Here is an 18579-nt window from a genome sequence, read left to right on the forward strand (position 1 = left end):
GAGATGCAGCTTCCGCGTAGAATATGGATGCTGCAGGGAGGTCGCGGGGGGTCCCAGCAGTGGGCCCCCAGCGATCAGACATCTTATCCCCTATCCTTTGGATAGTGGATAAAATGTTTTTGCCCGGAATACCCCTTTAAAGCTTTCTTTCTAGGGTGAGGAGTCATTTTTGGTAAATGAAGCGATTTCCAAATATTTTAGGAATCACCCAGACTAGAGGGAATATACATAGTGGGGGGATGCACAAAATCAGTATGTTACCTTTTCAATGTATTTCTTTATTATGGCTGGCATAATAAGGTGGACTCATAAATGAAGATTTATGGTTAATAAATATTGCTGCATGTTCACAGAAATAATTCAAAATCTTGTATAAATTAATCTATGCTGGAAAATACGAGTTCAACTTGTGAAAAGATATTTTATTTAATTTATTTAAATTAAACATATGTTAAAGGAAATCTGTCATCAGTATCACCTGCACTAACCCATCATACAGGCTTGTAGTGCAGGTGATACTGATCAAAATGATACAATGTCCTGAATGGTCCAGCCGTTGCGCAGTTATCGCTGTTTTTCTTTTTATGTAAATGAGGTCCCTCAGGCACGGGCGGAGCTAGGACCGGAGCTCTGGGCACCCCATGCCATGTTCTGCTGAGTCAGCGCTCCACTCGGCTCATCAATATGCATGGCCTCCCTCCCTGCTCTGGCGGCAGGTTTTCGCCACGGCACATGCACCACTCCCAGAGTACACCCAGAAGCGGTGTCAGTTTCAGCCTCATTAACCCTCATACTTCACTGCTGGCTGTGAGAATGAGGCTGGAACTGACGCTGCTTCCGGGTGTACTCTGGAAACGGCGCATCCGGAGCTACGGTCCTAGCTCCGCCCATGCCCCAAGGACCTCATTTACAAAAGAAAAACATATAAGGGCGCAACGGCTGGACCATTCAGGACATTGTAAGTATCATTTTGATCAGTATCGCCAGCACTACACGCCTGTGTTACAGGATATTGCGGGTGATAATGATGACAGATTTCCTTTAACAGAATGAGCAAATAATTCAACATGTAGAAAATGATAAAAAGGAAAAATGGCCTTAGGATTTATGGTATGTTGACTATATCAATGTTTACAACTGGGGTTGATTTAAAGTATTAGCCAATGAGAGTTTTTCGAGAACTACTAATGTAGAATGTTTGTAAGGTACAGCTTATAGTAAGGTCTGACACATCTCACGCACATGTAATGAAGAGGTTTATGAAAACTGTCAGGACTGGAGATATGCCCTAAGGTAGTGATCATGTGGGTAGAGATTATTTTGGACCTCTTGGCGAGTATTTCATCAGCTGCTTTTCAGTTTTAGCATAGGAAAGGCAACTTTTTGGCAAAGTTTGTGTTTCATGTCCCATAACTAGATTCTCAGGATTTGGATTGCACGGCTGCTGGATCTTCTAGTTTCTGAGCTGCTAGTTTCTGAACAAGCTCCTCTACAGCAATTTTAAACACAGGAGTGGGATCCTAAAGCACAGAAGAAATGGATGACAAGTTAATTTGATGATCTTGATTTAAATGAGAACATAGGAAAAATCTTTGTATGGATACCTATTAACAGCTATATAATTTATAATGCCTACCATTACATTATAGGCACGTTTGTACTGTATATTAATTGTATTCAGAACTTAAGGTTCTACAAATTATGAAATGGAAAGTATACCACAACAGTAATACACATTAGTGGTAAGTAGCGAAAGACGATGCACTTTGTTCAAACACTATATCCAAAAAATATAAAATATATATCACATAAATCCCAATTCCAGTAAATACGTACCTTCTTTTCTAAAAGTCTTTGTTTTTCTACAGCTTCTTCTAAGGTTAAACCAACCCATTCAGCCTCCTCCAATGGAATTTCATATTCCTGGGAAGGAAATAAATAGTTCAGACCTATCTCCTATCCACAGGATAAGTGACTAATTGCTGGGGGAAACCGGTGCTGGGACCCTGGATACTTATCCATCCTTGGCACACACTCTCTGGTGCCCACCTTCCCGGGCAAGCCCAAGTGCAGGCCCATTTAGCCAATCGCCGGCTTAGGTGAGACATCACTGCAGTTTTAGGCTCCATTGTATTTAACATGTACCATAGACTACAGAACTATGTAAATAGTGTACAATAAGGGAGATTTACAAGAGGTAAAGAAAAGTGGAGAAGTCTCCCAATGAAATCAGATTGTCTCTTACTTTTTTGGGCAGCAAAAAATTACAGCTGGAATATGTTTGTCACAGGCATATGCTACATTAGGACCTAAAGTGAAAGATTAGCTGTACTGATATAGCATTAGATGGAACTGCTCCAAAATCTGGTAAATGTAAAACCTTTGATGGCAGACACCAATGCCGTGTGTGATCAGTCTTATTGGTTCAACTAGTAGCATGCATACCTTGTATTTGTTGTAAATCTGTTCCCTCTTTATTGAGTCATCAGGGTGAAGACTTGGATCTTTTTTTGCGAGGCGCATCAGCATTGCCCTTTTTAATTCCATTCCCAGCTTTGAATGCAAATCCCTCTGTGGGGTCTAGAATACATAGACATGAACAGTGGTACAATAAGCATTGAAGAAAGCGTATACTTGTAGCCAATCATCTTAAAGTGTACCTGTCATCAACAAAAACTTTTTATATAATGTATATAATACCATTACCATATATATATATTTGTAATATACCGTATATACTCGAGTATAAGCCGACCCGAGTATAAGCCGAGACCCCTAATTTCAACCCAAAATCCCAGGAAAAGTTATTGACTCGAGTATAAGCCTAGGGTGGGAAATACCTCATCCCCCCGTCATCATCCAGACCCGTCATTAACATCCTCATCATCATCCCCTTGTCATCATCCCACACATCCCCCCTTCATCATCCCCTTGTCATCATCCCACACATCCCCCCTTCATCATCCCCTTATCATCCCGCACATCCCCCCTTCATCATCCCCTTATCATCCCACACATCCCCCCTTCATCATCCCCTTGTAATCATCCCCACCCCCCTTCATCATCCCCACACCCCCCCTTCATCATCCTCTTCTCATCATTCGCCCTCAGTGGTCTTCAACCTGCGGACCTCCAGAGGTTTCAAAACTACAACTCCCAGCAAGCCCGGGCAGCCATCGGCTGTCCGGGCTTGCTGGGAGTTGTAGTTTTGAAACCTCCGGAGGTCCGCAGGTTGAAGACCACTGCGGCCTTCAACATCATCCAGCCCCCTCTCACCCCCTTTAGTTCTGAGTACTCACCTCCGCTCGGCGCTGGTCCGGTCCTGCAGGGCTGTCCGGAGAGGAGGTGGTCCGGTGAGGAGGTGGTCCGGGCTGCTATCTTCACCGGGGGCGCCTCTTCTCCGCGCTTCCGGCCCGGAATAGATGCGTTGCCTTGACAATGACGCAAATGACGCACCTCTGCGTCGTTGTCACGGCAACGTGACTATTCTGAGGCCGGGCCCGAAGCGCTTAGAAGAGGCCTCCCCGGTGAAGATAGCAGCCCGGAACCACTATCCCACCGGACCACCTCCTCACCGGACAGTCCTGCAGGACCGGACCAGCGCCGAGCGGAGGTGAGTACTCAGAACTAAAGGGGGTGAGAGGGGGCTGGATGATGTTGAAGGCCGCAGTGGTCTTCAACCTGCGGACCTCTAGAGGTTTCAAAACTACAACTCCCAGCAAGCCCGGACAGCCGATGGCTGCCCGGGCTTGCTGGGAGTTGTAGTTTTGAAACCTCTGGAGGTCCGCAGGTTGAAGACCACTGCGGGTGGGGGAGTTCACTCGAGTATAAGCCGAGGGGGGTGTTTTCAGCACGAAAAATCGTGCTGAAAAACTCTGCTTATACTCGAGTATATACGGTACATAGGTAAAAAAATATGTATATTTTTGTCCCTGCAGCTATTGCCTGTGTGTCTCTATTAGGAGTCCAAATACAGGAAGTGAGGGTGGACAAGCAGGGCTCTGTGCACCGAGGGCAAGCAGGGCTCTGTGCACCGAGGGCAAGCAGGGCTCTGTGCACCGAGGGCAAGCAGGGCTCTGTGCACCGAGGGCAAGCAGGGCTCTGTGCACCGAGGGCAAGCAGGGCTCTGTGCACCGAGGGCAAGCAGGGCTCTGTGCACCGAGGACAAGCAGGGCTCTGTGCACCGAGGACAAGCAGGGTTCTGTGTAGTGAGGGCAAGCAGGGCTCTCTGCACTGAGGACAAGCAGGGTTCTGTGTAGTGAGGCTCTGTGACATGCTACGGGCTCACACATCAGGATGATTGACAAGCCAAGAGCCTGCACAGAGCCCTGCTTGTCCTGCCCTCACTTCCTGTATTTGGACTCCTCATAGAGACACACAGGCAATAGCTGCAGGGATAGAACTTTTTTTAGATACATTTTTTAACCAATGTATATTACAAATATACATATAATGGTATTATCTACATTATATAAAAAGTTTTTGTTGACAACAGGTACACTTTAAATGTTTCCAGGTTTAAGATCTGTTCATTTTATCATGCAGCAATTTGTCCATTAGGACACTGATAACATCCGCACAGATATGTGCAATACACTCAATGACAAAAATAATATAAACCCAAGGAGTTGTTGGAATTTAATGAAACTTCATATGTGATTACAATATTAGAGTGAAAAAAAAGGTTTATTGGGGAAAACTGTACAACTGAAAGGAGGTCCTGAAATCCTGCACACTTGTAGGTTGCTGAGGCTGGGCCCATAAATGTTCAACCAATGATAAATCTGGTGACCAGTCAGGCCAAGGAAGTGTTGCCGTCTGATAAAGACATTCCTGGGAAACCCTTTCTGTGTGTGAGCATTATCCTACTGAAAAAATCCCTGCATGAGCGGAAACACATGTGACCACAGAATGTCCTGTACATATGGCTGAGCTGTCATATCACTATTAGAGGTGACAGAATGTCATATGTGATGGCTTCCCAGGTCATCACACCAGCGGTGGGGGCAGTGTGTCACTCTATAGCAAAGGTAGAACTGAAGCTCTTACCATGAAGCCTCCATACCCTAACCTGACCAGAACCTGGATTTGTTGCTAAAGAAAATACGGATCCAGTGCAGGTTTCTAATTCACAAAACCATTGCAAACAAAGGCGGCAACAAATTGCCTTTAGCTATGGGCCTAGAAATGGTACCGGTCTGGATGGAGGACACGGGGACTGTCAGAGCTGCTCGTGGTTACTGGCAGATCTAATGATCATCTTTATTGGTGGGCTGATTGAAGCCTGTTTGCTGTCGGTGCTCTTACCTAACCACTGCTACCAACACCTCTTAACATCGCCTAGATGGTGGGCAATTCAGCAAAATGACCATTCTGCTTCTATCAGTCCAATGATGCGCACCATCTCAAATCGCATTCAACGATCTCTCACAAAGGGGTACACTAGCCAAAAGTAGCCTTCTTGTGGCCAGACCCAGTGTATAATCATTTACATATCTGTATAGGAAAATCAGCCATGAATATTGCTTGTAATTTATTAGAATAAAACATACAAAATGGATATACATACCAACAGGTAAAAGCCCTGAAGGAGATTTTTTTCATAAGGATTATTATTATGGCATATGGATGTAATAGAGTGGGGGCTCTCTGGAACCTAGTTTGTTTGAGTCAGCATAGTCAGCCATTCATTAGTATGCCCAGCATGTACGGACTGCTCCAATGTATGCATATGTATGATAACTTACTGCAGCTTCCTCTCTCCATTATACAAGACAAAGAAACTGCAAAGAGAACCCAGTCCTGGCCATATAGCTAATTACTAATAAATTATCATTTATAGCTTTCTATAAAGGAATAATTTCCAGCCAGTGGCTCACACTCTCAACATGCATCTAAAATCACAAGGAGATGCGGTGGACGGCCGCCCGTTCATGCAGCACCTGGTTATGTAAAGCTCTGCAGAGCGAGATGGCACTTTTTAATAGTGGGACCCATCTAGGCTTTTGAGGCCTGTCAATCCCTTCATCAGTGGTCTTGAACCTGCGGACCTCCAGATGTTGCAAAACTACAACTCCCAGCATGCCCGGACAGCCATCGGCTGTCCGGGCATGCTGGATGTTGTAGTTTTGAAACCTCTGGAGGTCCGCAGGTTGAAGACCACTGCGGCCTTCATCATCATCATCATCATCATCCAGCCCCCCCCCCCCCCTTTTGTTTTTTACTCCCCGCCACTCGGCGGGAAGTTAGGGTGAGCTGGTCCGGGCCATCTATGCTGCAGGGACTCTGTCTTGGTGGGGAGGATTAGTCGTTGCGGGCTGTCCATTTTCACCGGGGGGGGGGGGGGGGGATCTTCTCCGCGCTTCGGGCCCGGCCCCGAACTAGTGACGTTGCCTTCACGACGACGCACAGGGACGTTCATGCGCAACGTCCCTGTGCGTTGTCGTCAAGGCAACGTCGCAGCATAGATGGCCCAGACCAGCTCACCCTAACTTCCCGTCGAGGGGAGGGGAGTAGTACAAAACAAAAGGGGGGGGGGGGCTAGATGATGACGAAGGCCGCAGTGGTCTTCAACTTGCTGGGAGTAATGACGGGGCCTGGATGATTACATGGGGGGGGATGATGTATTTCCCAACCTAGGCTTATAGTTGAGTAAATAACTTTTCCTGGGTTTTTGGGGTCTCGGCTTATATTCGGGTTGGCTTATACTCGAGTATATACGGTATGTATAAATATATCTGCATATGTATAAAGAAGGCCTAAGACAGATGCATATGAAATGGGCTCTGGCCGTGCATATCTCTTGTAGACACACAAGATTTGCTAATGGGCAGATACAAAGCTGTTTTTAAAAATAAGGTTTTATTTACAGGTAAGAGTAAATGTTTTATGTTAGAACTGCATGTCAAGGGCTCTTCTCACACCATGTCAAGAGTGCCCATTATATACCCTAGCACATGTGCTAAATATATCCATAAACGACCCCCCATAAACCCCCTCCCCCCCCCCCCCAATACCGGACAAAAAGAGTGTAATTTTTTCCATTGTTCAGGTGTTTATGTGCAATTGCTGTATGGAATATTGTAAACTGCTTTTCCATTTGACACATAATGAGAGTTTACACATTACAGATGCCATTCAGAGGCACATGTCACAGAACTCCATTACAGGACACTGCAAGATACAGTGTAAAAAGAATCTAAGCCAAACAAACATAAAACAGATCTTCCCAGGGAAAATTTTGTACATTACTATATACAAATGAAATGTACAATGCATTCGGAAAAATCTTTTGACTATTTCACTTTTTTCCCTTTGTTATGTTACGGCTTTGTGCTAAAAATAAATGAATATGTTTATGTCAGGGCTCTGGCTCAACAACAACAACAACATAGAGCTGTCCCTACGCCAATCCTGTGTTGTCTTGGTTGTGTGCTCAGGTTCATTGTCTTGTTGGAAAGTCCCCCTTCAGTCCAGTCAGGTTTTCATTAACAATAACTATGTTATTTTAGCACAAGGCCGCAACATAACAAAATGTGAAAAAGTAAAAGGGTCTGAAGACTTTTTGAATGCTATATTATCTACATCATGTTTAAAGGGGTACTCCATCGCTTAGACATCTTATCCCCTATCCAAAGGATAGGGGATAAGATGCCTGATCGCGGGGGTCCCGCCGCTGGGGACCCCCGTGATCTTGCACGCAGCACCCCAGTTAAAATCAGTCCCCGGAGCATGTTCGCTCCGGGTCTGATTACCGGCAACCACGGGGCCGGCGGCATGTGACGTCACGCTCCACCCCTCAATGCAAGCCTATGGGAGGGGGCGTGACAGCTGGTCGCCGGTAATCAGACCCAGAGCGAACATGCTCCGGGGACTGATTTTAACTGGGGTGCTGCGTGCAAGACCACAGGGGTCCCCAGCGGCGGGACCCCTGCGATCAGGCATCTTATCCCCTATCCTTTGGATAGGGGATAAGATGTCTAAGCGCCGGAGTACCCCTTTAAAGGAAGAAGGGTTTAGAATTACTAGTTTACCAGTTCATCCCTCTTATATGCAGCAAAATCTGACAATGAACGAACAACTGATACACACTATCCAGTCGTGGGGCGCAATGCATGAAACAGCCTGCACTGTTATATTGTCTGTCAACCCCATCCAGCCGCCATAAACAGGCCAGGGTGGCCCCTGATCTGGGCAAAGGTGTGGGACCTACATCTATTAATTGGTTCACATATCCTGTGAATATGCAATAATGTCAAGAAGGGAATACCCCTTTAAGACCGTTGCTTACCTTTAGGATATAAAAATCGAAACCATATGCAGCATCGATAAGATCCAGAGTCCTCATTGTAACAGGTATAGGAAAGGTTTTATCCAGAATTTCACTGTACAGCTGCCGAGTGAACAGCTGAGGCCTCCAAAGTGCCTTTACTCTTGCAGAAAGCTATAAAATATGGTAAAAAATGGAGAAAAGGAAAAACATTAGAATTGTGTTACTCACTGTATATTTTATACTTTGTTGTGTCTTTCTGACTATCTCCTAAGGTTATTTAGCCTGTTTATAGGTTTGGTATCACTAGGACACCAGTCAGGCAAGAAGATGATCTTGCCAGAAAGTTAAACAGATTTGTAAATTATTTCTATTTTAAAATCTTAATCCTTCCAGTATCTATCAGCTTCTGTATGCTCCAGAGGAAGTTCTTTTCTTTTTGAATTTCATTTCTGTCTGACACCTCTGTCCATGTCAGGAACTGTCCAGAGCAGGAGAAAATCCCCATAGCAAACCTCTCCTGCTCTGGACAGTTCCTGTAATGTACAGAGGTGTCAGCAGAGAGCACTGTGGTCAGACAGAAAGGAAATTGAAAAAGAAAAGAACTTGCTGTGTATTATACAGCAGCTGATAAGTACTGGAAGGATTAAGATTTTTAAATAGAAGTAATTTACAAATCGGTTTAACTTTCCACCACCAATTTAATAAAAAAAAATTATGTTTTCCAGCAGAGAACCCCTTTAACCCCTTAAGGACGGACTGATTTTTTACCTCAATGACCAGGCTCTTTTTTTATTTTTTTTTTATTTGACATGTATCTCTTTATAAATGGTAATAACTTTAGAATGCTTTTTCTGAGCAGAGCAATTCTGAGATAGTTTTCTTTGTGACATATTGTACTTTATATAAGTGGTGCATTTTTGTTGACACATGCAGCATTTTTTGTGAAAAACTCCTAAATATTGTGAAAAACTGGTAAATTTCTTGCTTTTTTTTATAGTGTACACTGTGTGGTAAAAGTGATGTTATATTTATTCTGTGGGTCAGTACGATTATGGCGATACCCATTTTCTATAGCTTCCTATGTTCTTTTTTCTTTTCTGAGCAAAATTCTTTTTCTATCATTCATTTTCCAACAGCCGTAACTTTTTTATTTTTCGGCCGACACCATTGAGTAAGGGCTTATTTTTTGCGGTATGAGCTGTACTTTTTATTGGTATAATTTTTGTGCTACCTTTTGATTTTTTTTATTCGCCTATTTGAACCAAAATTGGCGAATTTTGCGTTTTTTTTTATGTTTTTTTTTTTTTTACGGCGTTCACCGTGCGGGATGATTTACAATATAGTTTTATAGTATACGTCATTACGCACGTGTCAGTATTATGTATATGATTTGTGTTTTTGATCTTTTTTGGTGATAATACAGGGCTTTTATTGGGAAAGGGGCGTTTTTTTTTTTTGTTTTTTTTTACACCAAACCTTTATTGAAGAACTTTTTATTTTATTTTTTACACATTATACTATGCTGCAATACATTTGTACTGCATCACAGTATGACCTGATGAGCTGCAGACCCTACAGCCTGTGCGATCCAGCCTCTGACTGGATCTCACAGGCTTCTGTAGCAGGCATACAGGAGGTAATGATCTGACCTCCTGCAGCCATAGCAACCAACGGTGACCCGCAATCATATCGCGGCGCCGCCGTTGGAGAACAGAGGGAGGGCATTCCCCCTGTCAACTCCATAGATGCCGTGATCAGGATTGATCACGGCATCTAGGGGGTTAATGCTGCCAGGACCGATGCGATTGCGGCTCCGAGAGCTGCGGCGGGACTCCGGCTGTGATTAACAGCCGGGTCACGTTGCAGATCTCCTGTGCTGCACGCGGCAGTGCAGGAGATCGCTATGATGTATGCATACGTCCAATTGCGCGAACGTGTCAGATGATTGGACGTATGCATACATCCTATAGCGGGAAGGGGTTAAAGGGGTACTCCAGGCCCTAATATTTCTTATCCCCTATAACATCACACCCCGCCCCCTCAATGCAAGTCTATGGGAGGGGGAGCATCAATTAAAAAGCCAGAAAAACTGTGTAATACTAGACTGCGACCACCCCAGTGGGATCTGCTCTTATTTAGCAGCTCTGGCCAAACAATGGGGGGTTACAGTTATGGAATGTGTTCACCTAGTAACAAGACAAGCATCTACATCTTCATTAGATGGAGGCAAAGAAACTATGAACTTCAGTAGACATCCTGGATAAAAATGTGTTATAAATGTCTATACCTTATCATTATTTGCATATCGATAGCCAGAAATCCAGCCTTCTCCACCCCAAAGTCCTTCATCAGCCTCAGGAGGAAAGTAGGGAAGCACTGGGACATCCTGAACACGTTCTCGCTGTCCTGTCTCTGGGTTTAGCTTGTACTTGTACCCATGTGGCTTCCAATGTACCGGGGTGGGTTTCTCTGTATCGTTCAGGGATTTCAAGTAGTGTGCGGGCAGGCGGGCATAGATACCTTCCTTCAGCTTCAGGGATTTCCAGATGGCAGGAGGGAACTTATGAAGAGGCATCACTGGTTACACTAAACACAGAAGAAAGTGGGGTACAATCATTAAGTGCTCACTGTGGAATCCAAGGAGCCTTAGGGTGTGTTCACACGGAGTAAATCAAGAGGAATTCACGCCGAAAATTTTACGGGCGGAAAAGATAATTTTATTTGCGCGCAAAATTTGCGCAGAATTGCGCGCGGAAATGGGGGAGAAAGAAGTGAAGGAATTTTTTTTACCATTGGCTTCTATTGATTTCTGCTAGCGGATTCCGCTTGAAGAATGAACATGTTCTTTCTTCAAGCGGAAAGGAATTCAGCATCGGAATTCCACTAGCAGAATTTCCGCAGTGTGAACAGGACAGTGGAAAAAACATTAAAGTCAACGGGAAGAGGAGATTTGAATTAATTTGGAACGGAGAATTCAACGGAGAACGCACCCTTATTGGGTTTAACTGGAAATACTACCGATCCATTGTGGTATTACATCTGATTCTGACTAATTAGGCTTCTTTCACACTGCCGTTGCACCCAGTCAAGAATGGCGTCAAACTCTCTCTTTTTTTCCCCCGAGTTTGACAGCAGTAATTTTGACAGGGCACAACGGGCAACAGTGGGTGCCGATGGACCCCATTATAGTCAATGGGGTCCGTTGGGTGCCGCTGTCTTTCAGCAGGAGTAAAAGTCGGTGCAAGCTGTATTTTTTTTCTCCTGCAATTTTCCCCGGCAGCCGTCACACTACTGTGTGATATCGGTAGTGTCAAAGGGGCCTTAGTGAGCACTCAAACTTCACATGGCACAGAAGTCTCCCCTACTTCTAAAGGAGAATAATTCTTGAATGCTACAAGCATTGCAGTAAGGCTGGGCGGTATACCGGTTCATACCGAATACTGAAATTTTTTCCTGCACGATATGAATTTTAACTCATACCGGTTTGGCCCCTCCCCCTCGGGAATGAATGAATCAACCCAGCGCTGCGCTGTCCCCACATCGGGGAACTAATCATATGTGACCCGCGAGCGCTGTTCTGCACCCCCCAATTAATTATTAGCCCAGCGCTGCACTGTCCCCATCGGGGTACTACTCACATATCACCCGCAAGCGCTGCCCTCCTCATCCTCCTGTTTGTTGCGGCTGCTGGAGCTGACACTCTATACCAGTGGTCTTCAACCTCCAGATGTTGCAAAACTATAACTCCCAGTATGCCCGGACAGCCGTTGCAGACAGTAATTTACAAATCTGTTTAACTTTCTGGCACCAGTTGATTTAAAAAAAAAAGTTTTTCACCGGAGTACCCTTTTAATGCCAACCAGTAGGTCAGACTACAGGTTTTAGCGACTACCTTATCATAAGAGAGTGACTGCATCAGCCCATTCCTTAAAGGGGAACTCCACTGGAAAACATTTTTTTTTAAATCAACTGATGTCAGCAAGTTAAACAGATTTGTAGATTACTTCTATTTAAAAATCTTAACCCTTGCAGTACTTATCAGCTGCTGTATGTTCCACAGGAAATTCTTTTCTTTTAGAATTTCCTTTCTGTCTGACCACAGTGCTCTCTGCTCACACCTGCTGAAAATAACTTCCTCTGCAGCATACAGCAGCTGATAAGTACTGGAAGGATTAAGATTTTTTAAATAGAAGTATTCAATACAATTATTCAATTAGTATAATTATTCAATAGAAGTAACTCCAGTGGAGTACCCCTTTAAATGTGTGGCACTGGACCCAAGCCATCAGACTAAGGGTATGTTCACATCAAAACCATTCTAGAAAATCCACCTTAAAATCAAAGTGGAATTTGTTGTGTGCTATTTGATGCTAATTTTGACTTTTGTAAACACTCCTTTTTGCAGTCACTGGGAGATGGTAACCATGTGTATTTCTTACTGTTAGGGTACATTCCTTAAGAATCAGTGTCGAATTAATCTTCCACGGAATTTGCCACACACATAAGTGCCAAAATACAAAAGTCCCACTTTGCACCGAACGGACTCAGAACGGGTCAGGCACCTCCAGATTCCAATGAATCCCATTGATTTGAATAAAGTCTGTCGGGGATCCAGTATTTTACAGGAGTTGAGCGGAGAAATGCACTATTCTTCTACACTCCTGTCCTTCTGATCTAGCTCCCTTTACCTGAGCAGTCCTAATGCAGCTTATAGCGATTGCACTGGCAGCAGTTTAAGGGGTCCTTACAAGATTATAACTGATCATATATCCACAAGATGGGTGATAGGTATCTGCTTGGTGGGGGTCTGACTCCAGCTTTCCACAGCAAAGGTCAATATGGGCCTCCTATTATGGCGTCTGATTTTGCCCCCAGGACAGAAAGGTCTGAGTTTTTTCTCCTTGCTTTCTATGACCCATATGCAGGGATGTGGGATTCCTATCGCCCAATGCCCAGGACATGCAGTTCCAGGCAGGTACGTTTTTCAGGCCCTTAGCCCTGAAAGGCCACGACACACACGGCGCTGCTCAGAGGGGTGTATGGAGAAGGCTCCTGACTCCTGCCCGCTCCATACTCTGCAGCCCCCGGCTGTTCTCAGCAGCCGGGAACCGCCGCTAATAGCCAGCATGCGGCGATCATCGCGGGCAGCTATTAACCCTTTAGATCGCCGCTGTCAAAGTTGACAACGGCGCCTAAAGTGACATGTGAATGCTTCCTGTGGGCAAGTAGGGTGGAATGCCCATCAGCAGCAAGATCGCGAGGGGGCCATCCACTATAGAGGCTTTGTCATCAATAGATCCTGGCTGGACTAGGTTCTATCAATAGATCACAGAGCACACAAATCAATAGAGTTCAATAGAACTCTATTGATCTGTATGAGGAATCTCATCATTCCTCCTAAAAGTCCCCTAAGGGACTAATAAAGTGTATAATTGTACAAACTATTAAAATATAACATTACGTAACCTGTACGGTAAATAACGTAAATGTAAAAAAAATGCCAAATCACAGAATTCCAATTTTTATAATATCCTAGAAAAAAAAAGTTAAGTGATTAAAGGGGTACTCCCGTGGAAAACTTTATTTATTTATTTATTTATTTTTTTAAATCAAATGGTGCCAGAAAGTCAAACAGATTTGTAAATCACTTCTTTTAAAAAATCTTAATCCTTCCAGTACTTTTTAGTGGCTGTATACTAAAGAGAAATCCAAAAAAGAAATGCACTTCCTCTGATGTCATGACCACAGTGCTCTCTGCTTACCTCTGCTGTCCATTTTAGGAACTGTCCAGAGGAGAATATGTTTGCTTTGGAGATTTTCCTCTGCTCTGGACAGTTCCTAAAATGGACAGCAGAGGTCAGCAGAGAGCACTGTGGTCATGACATCAGAGGAAATGCATTTCTTTTTTGGATTTCTCTTTAGTATACAGCCCCTAAAAAGTACTGGAAGGATTGGAAGGATTAAGATTTTTTTTAATAGAAGTGATTTACAAATCTGTTTAAGTTTCTGGCACCAGTTAATTTAAAAAAATAAATAAATAAATAAATAAAGTTTTCCACGGGAGTACCCCTTTAAAAAGTCAGGTCAATACCAAAATGGTACCAATACAAAAAACTGATTATGGTACAAAAAATTAGCCCTCATACAGCCTCGTATGCAAAAAATAAAAAATAAATAAAATAAACTACAGGGGTCAGAAAATTTGAAGAAGTTCTGAATTTTTTTTTTTAATTAGTAAAACATGACGAAAACTATAGAAATCTGGTATTGCTGTAATCAGGCCGGTCTAAAGTATCAAAATAACATGTTACCTCAACCACAAGGTAAATGGTGTAGAAACAAAACCCACCAAATTTGCTAAATTATCTTTTATCATTTCAATTTCCCTTCACCAATATTTTTTGTTTTTGTTTCGGAGCATTTGTTATGGAGAAATTAAAAGGTATCATTATAGTAAGTTAGGAAAAAAACAAGAGTGCAAAAGCGAAAATTGGCCCAGACAAGTGGATCGTCATGAGGGACAAGTAGATTTTGCTCCGTTTTATTCCCGTGGACAAGTCATTTTTTATTAAATTTCCACACCCCTGATATGTGACCACATGCTCCAATAATGTGTAGACAAAGCTGATAACCGGAAAGAAGAATTCTTACCATATTTTATTACTAATTGAAAAAGGAATGGGGGCCTGGGGGGGGGGCTTTGCTGGACCCCCTCTCCCAAAGGGCCCAACACCTGCTGCATGGTCTGCCACAGTTGACCTCAACCAATCATGAGAACTGAATGGGGGGTCTAGCGTGCACGCTGCTGCTCCATTCACTAGCTATGGGACTGCCAAAGAGCAGGTACAGTGCTCAGATCTCTTCAGTGAGACTAGGAACGCTAGACTGAACATGCAATACGGGATCACCCCTGTACTACTCCACACAACAGTATTTAGTTACCGAGGAACTCCAGCACATTACATCTTATCGCCTATCCACAAGGGGCTGAGGTGAATGGGGTCCGACCAATGGGCTCCTCACGATCTTCTGCCTGGTGCCCCGCGTCTGCTCAGTGCCGGATTACTGCACAAAGCAGCGGTCAACACACCCCCTCCATGTATCTCTATGGGAGATCCGGAGATACAGGAGCGCTGTATTTCCTACTCTCCCATAGCGGTACACGGAGGGGCTGTATGGGTGAGCCCACCACGATCAGACACTTATCCCCTATCCTGTGGATAGGGAATAAGATGTAATATACAGGAGTCTCCCTTTAAGGATTTCATTTCTTTACAATTAGACTGTATGGGTGACAGCGGGCATGGCCGTGCTGCGCCTAAAGGGGCACTCCAGTGGAAAACTTTATTCTACATCAACTGGTGCCAGAAAGTTAAACAGATTTGTAAATTACTTTTATTTAAAAAAAAAATCTTAATCCTTCCAGTACTTATCAGCTGCTATGATCCACAGGAAGTTCTTTTATTTTTGAATTTCTTTTTCTGTCTGAACACAGTGCTCTCTGCTGAAACCTCAGTCCATGTCAGGAACTGTCCAGAGGAGGAGAGGTTTGCTGTGGGGATTTGCTCCAGCTCTGGACAGTTCCTGACATGGACAGAGGTGGCAGCGGAAAGCACTGTGGTCAGACAGAAAAGAAATTCAAAAAACGAACTTCCTGTGGAGCAAATAGCAGCTGATAAGTACTGGAAGGATTAAGATTTCTTAATAGAAGTCATTTACAAATCTGTATAACTTTCTGGCACCAGTTGATTTAAAATAAACTGTTTTGCACTGTAGTTCCCCTTTGACGTGTATCTCAGGAGCTGATCATAGCGTATACTTTATATGGAGGCCATGAATGATGTGACCATGGTTCCTCCAGCCTCAGAAGCACTGTCACTAGTTCTGGATGAGGAGCTGCTGCCAATCACATAACATACAGATCAGTCATGGTAACACATGTCATATACTGGTTACCAGCTCCTAAGGCATTGTTTCCCAACCAGTTTACCACCGGCCGTTCCAAAACTACAACTCCCAGCATGCCCGGACAGCCGAAGGCTGTCCGGGCATGCTGGGAGTTGTAGTTTTGCAACGGCCGGAGGCACACTGGTTGGGAAACACTGTCCTAAGGGGGTAATGCGGCTTCACTAATATATACACACTGGACTACTGACAAATACCACAGACAGGGCAGCGGGAATATCGCGATATCTGCTCTTCGCAGCTCTCACCTACCTGTCTGTCGCTCTGTCAACGCCAGGACAAGGACATCCGGAAGTAACCACGCGGGTCACCCCAGCCGTCGCTAAGGTCGCAGAGTTATGACGAAAAGTGTTATTGAGATCACGTGGTTTACCACTATACTTGGACAACCAGCACCATCTCCTGGTCGAGATTGGTATTACAATCTACGGCGAGATAGATGGCGGAAGATGTTCCCAGCCTAGAGTATTTCTTCTCAGAAGGAAGAAATGCATCAGAGTGACATGTACTGGGAGGTGACTGGTCCATGCAGGAGCGCTATGCTAGTGTTTCTCAACCAGGGTGCTCAGACAGCCAAAGGCGGGCATCCTGGGAGTTGTAGTTTTGCAACAGCTGGAGGCACCCTGGTCGGGAAACACTGCTCTTTGGACTGGACACCTGCTATGTGCAAAATGCCAGGACAATGACAATACAAGTGATTTATGTGTCTCATGGCTCCCCAAAATATTTTGCATTGTATTGTCGTGATACATAGGACAGATTTTTTAGATAATTTTTTCCCCCCAGATTTCTTTAGGGTTAATAAGCCCTGGTCATATCTCACACTCCATCGAACCTGGGTCCACAGCAGGTTACGGCTCCACGTATTTACTAAAGGTTGGCATACCCTTCTACAGGGCTCAAGTGCAGGAACTCACGGGAACAGAGTTCCTGCACTTTTTCCACAGCAGGAATTAAGTTCCCATTAGGAGGAGTCCTGCAGAACCAGGGGGGGTACTCCGCCCCTAGACATCTTATCTCCTATCCAAAGCATATGGGATAAGATGTGTGATCGCGGGGGTCCTGCTGCTGCTGCCCCCCCCCCCCCCCCCCTCCCCTTTTAATATCCACAACACTTAGATTTCTCCATCTGGAAACCATTATGAGGGTTTATTTTTTGTTGGACCAACTGTACTTTGCAATGACATCCTTTATTTGTCAATAAAATATAATGCAAAACCCAATAAAAAAAAATGTAAATAAAAATAAAATGTCAAATCTATAATTTTTTCACTTTTCAACCCATGGAACTGTTTAGGGGCTAATGTTTTTACTCCATGATCTGTACCTTTTATCTGTACCATCTTGCTATTAATCAAACTCTTTGATTGCTTTTTACTGGGGTGTGAAGTGGAAAAAAAAACTCAATTGTAAAAATGTTTGTTTTTATTATGTTTATGTATTTGGGGGGGTAGGAAGGGGATGATTTTAACTCTTAGTATGGAAGGGGTTAATGTATATGTGGTAAACCTTTATTAGATTTTTTTTTTTTTTTTTTTGCCCTTTCTTAGTCCCCTTAGGGGACCTGTAGGAGGAATCTCTAAAGGAGTTCTGTAGTCAAACATAACTCATCCCCTATTCAAAGGATAGGGGAGTTATACACTGCTCAAAAAAATACTAAGATAACACCTCCTAGATCTGAATGAATGAACTAATAGTATGAAATCCTTTCTTCTTTACATAGTTGAATGTGCTGACAACAAAATCACACAAAAATGATCAATGGAAATCAAATTTATCAACCCATGGAGGTCTGGATATGGAGTCACACTCAAAATCAAAGTGGAAAACCACACTATAGGCTGATCCAACTTTATGTAATGTCCTTAAAACAAGTCACAATGAGGCTCAGTAGTGTGTGTGGCCTCCATGTGCCCGTATGACCTCCCTACAACGCATGGGCATGCTCCTGATGAGGTGGCGGATGGTCTCCTGAGTAGTGATGAGCGGCATAGGCCATATTCGAATTTGCGATATTTTGCGAATATATGGATGAATATTCGTCATATATTCTCGAAATATGCATATTAGTTTTTTTTTCGCATATGCGAAAATATATGCGCATATTCGCGAATATTTAGCCCTCCCTTCTTTAATGGTATAGGGATCTGTGACTGGTGCATTAACTGTGTGATTTTTTGCCTATTGAAACCAATAGGCCCATTGTGGGCTATGGAGATCTCACTGCATTTAAAATGTAAGCTAAGCAGGACTGTCTTGGCAGCACAGTGGATGGGAGACCACCATGGGTTCGAGTGTTACCTGTTGTGGTTAAGTTATGTTACTTTCCTGGAAAAGCAGCT

At 43.8% G+C, this 18579-nt stretch overlaps 1 protein-coding gene across 2 annotated transcripts; it reads right to left on the reverse strand.

Moving 5' to 3' along the window:
• Positions 1–517: 517 nt before the first annotated feature.
• Positions 518–16602, reverse strand: MRPL28 (mitochondrial ribosomal protein L28). Of its 2 annotated transcripts, none has more exons than XM_056533759.1 (6): positions 16486–16569; positions 10560–10858; positions 8291–8443; positions 2446–2580; positions 1837–1923; positions 518–1520 (listed from the first exon to the last, which is right to left on the reverse strand). In XM_056533759.1, the coding sequence occupies exons 2-6, from the start codon at positions 10845–10847 to the stop codon at positions 1422–1424; spliced, it is 762 nt and encodes a 253-aa protein (XP_056389734.1). In that variant the 5' UTR covers positions 10848–10858; positions 16486–16569; the 3' UTR covers positions 518–1421. The 2 variants fall into 2 exon arrangements, with proteins under 2 accessions (XP_056389734.1, XP_056389733.1); XM_056533758.1 differs by having other exon boundaries at positions 519–1520; positions 16490–16602.
• Positions 16603–18579: the final 1977 nt, after the last annotated feature.

The sequence above is a fragment of the Hyla sarda genome, chromosome 8, assembly GCF_029499605.1.
Source record: "Hyla sarda isolate aHylSar1 chromosome 8, aHylSar1.hap1, whole genome shotgun sequence".
Taxonomy (NCBI): Eukaryota; Metazoa; Chordata; class Amphibia; order Anura; family Hylidae; genus Hyla; species Hyla sarda.

Bases quoted from the DNA above. Each gene is read 5' to 3' on its own strand.
- MRPL28 (XM_056533759.1), bottom strand. From the start codon at position 10,847: ATGCCTCTTCATAAGTTCCCTCCTGCCATCTGGAAATCCCTGAAGCTG. The intron at 1,924-2,445 runs GTATGCATGCTA...TTTCCTTCCCAG, and splicing joins AGATTTACAACAAATACAAG to GAATATGAAATTCCATTGGA. The intron at 1,521-1,836 runs GTACGTATTTAC...TCTGTGCTTTAG, and splicing joins AAAGACTTTTAGAAAAGAAG to GATCCCACTCCTGTGTTTAA.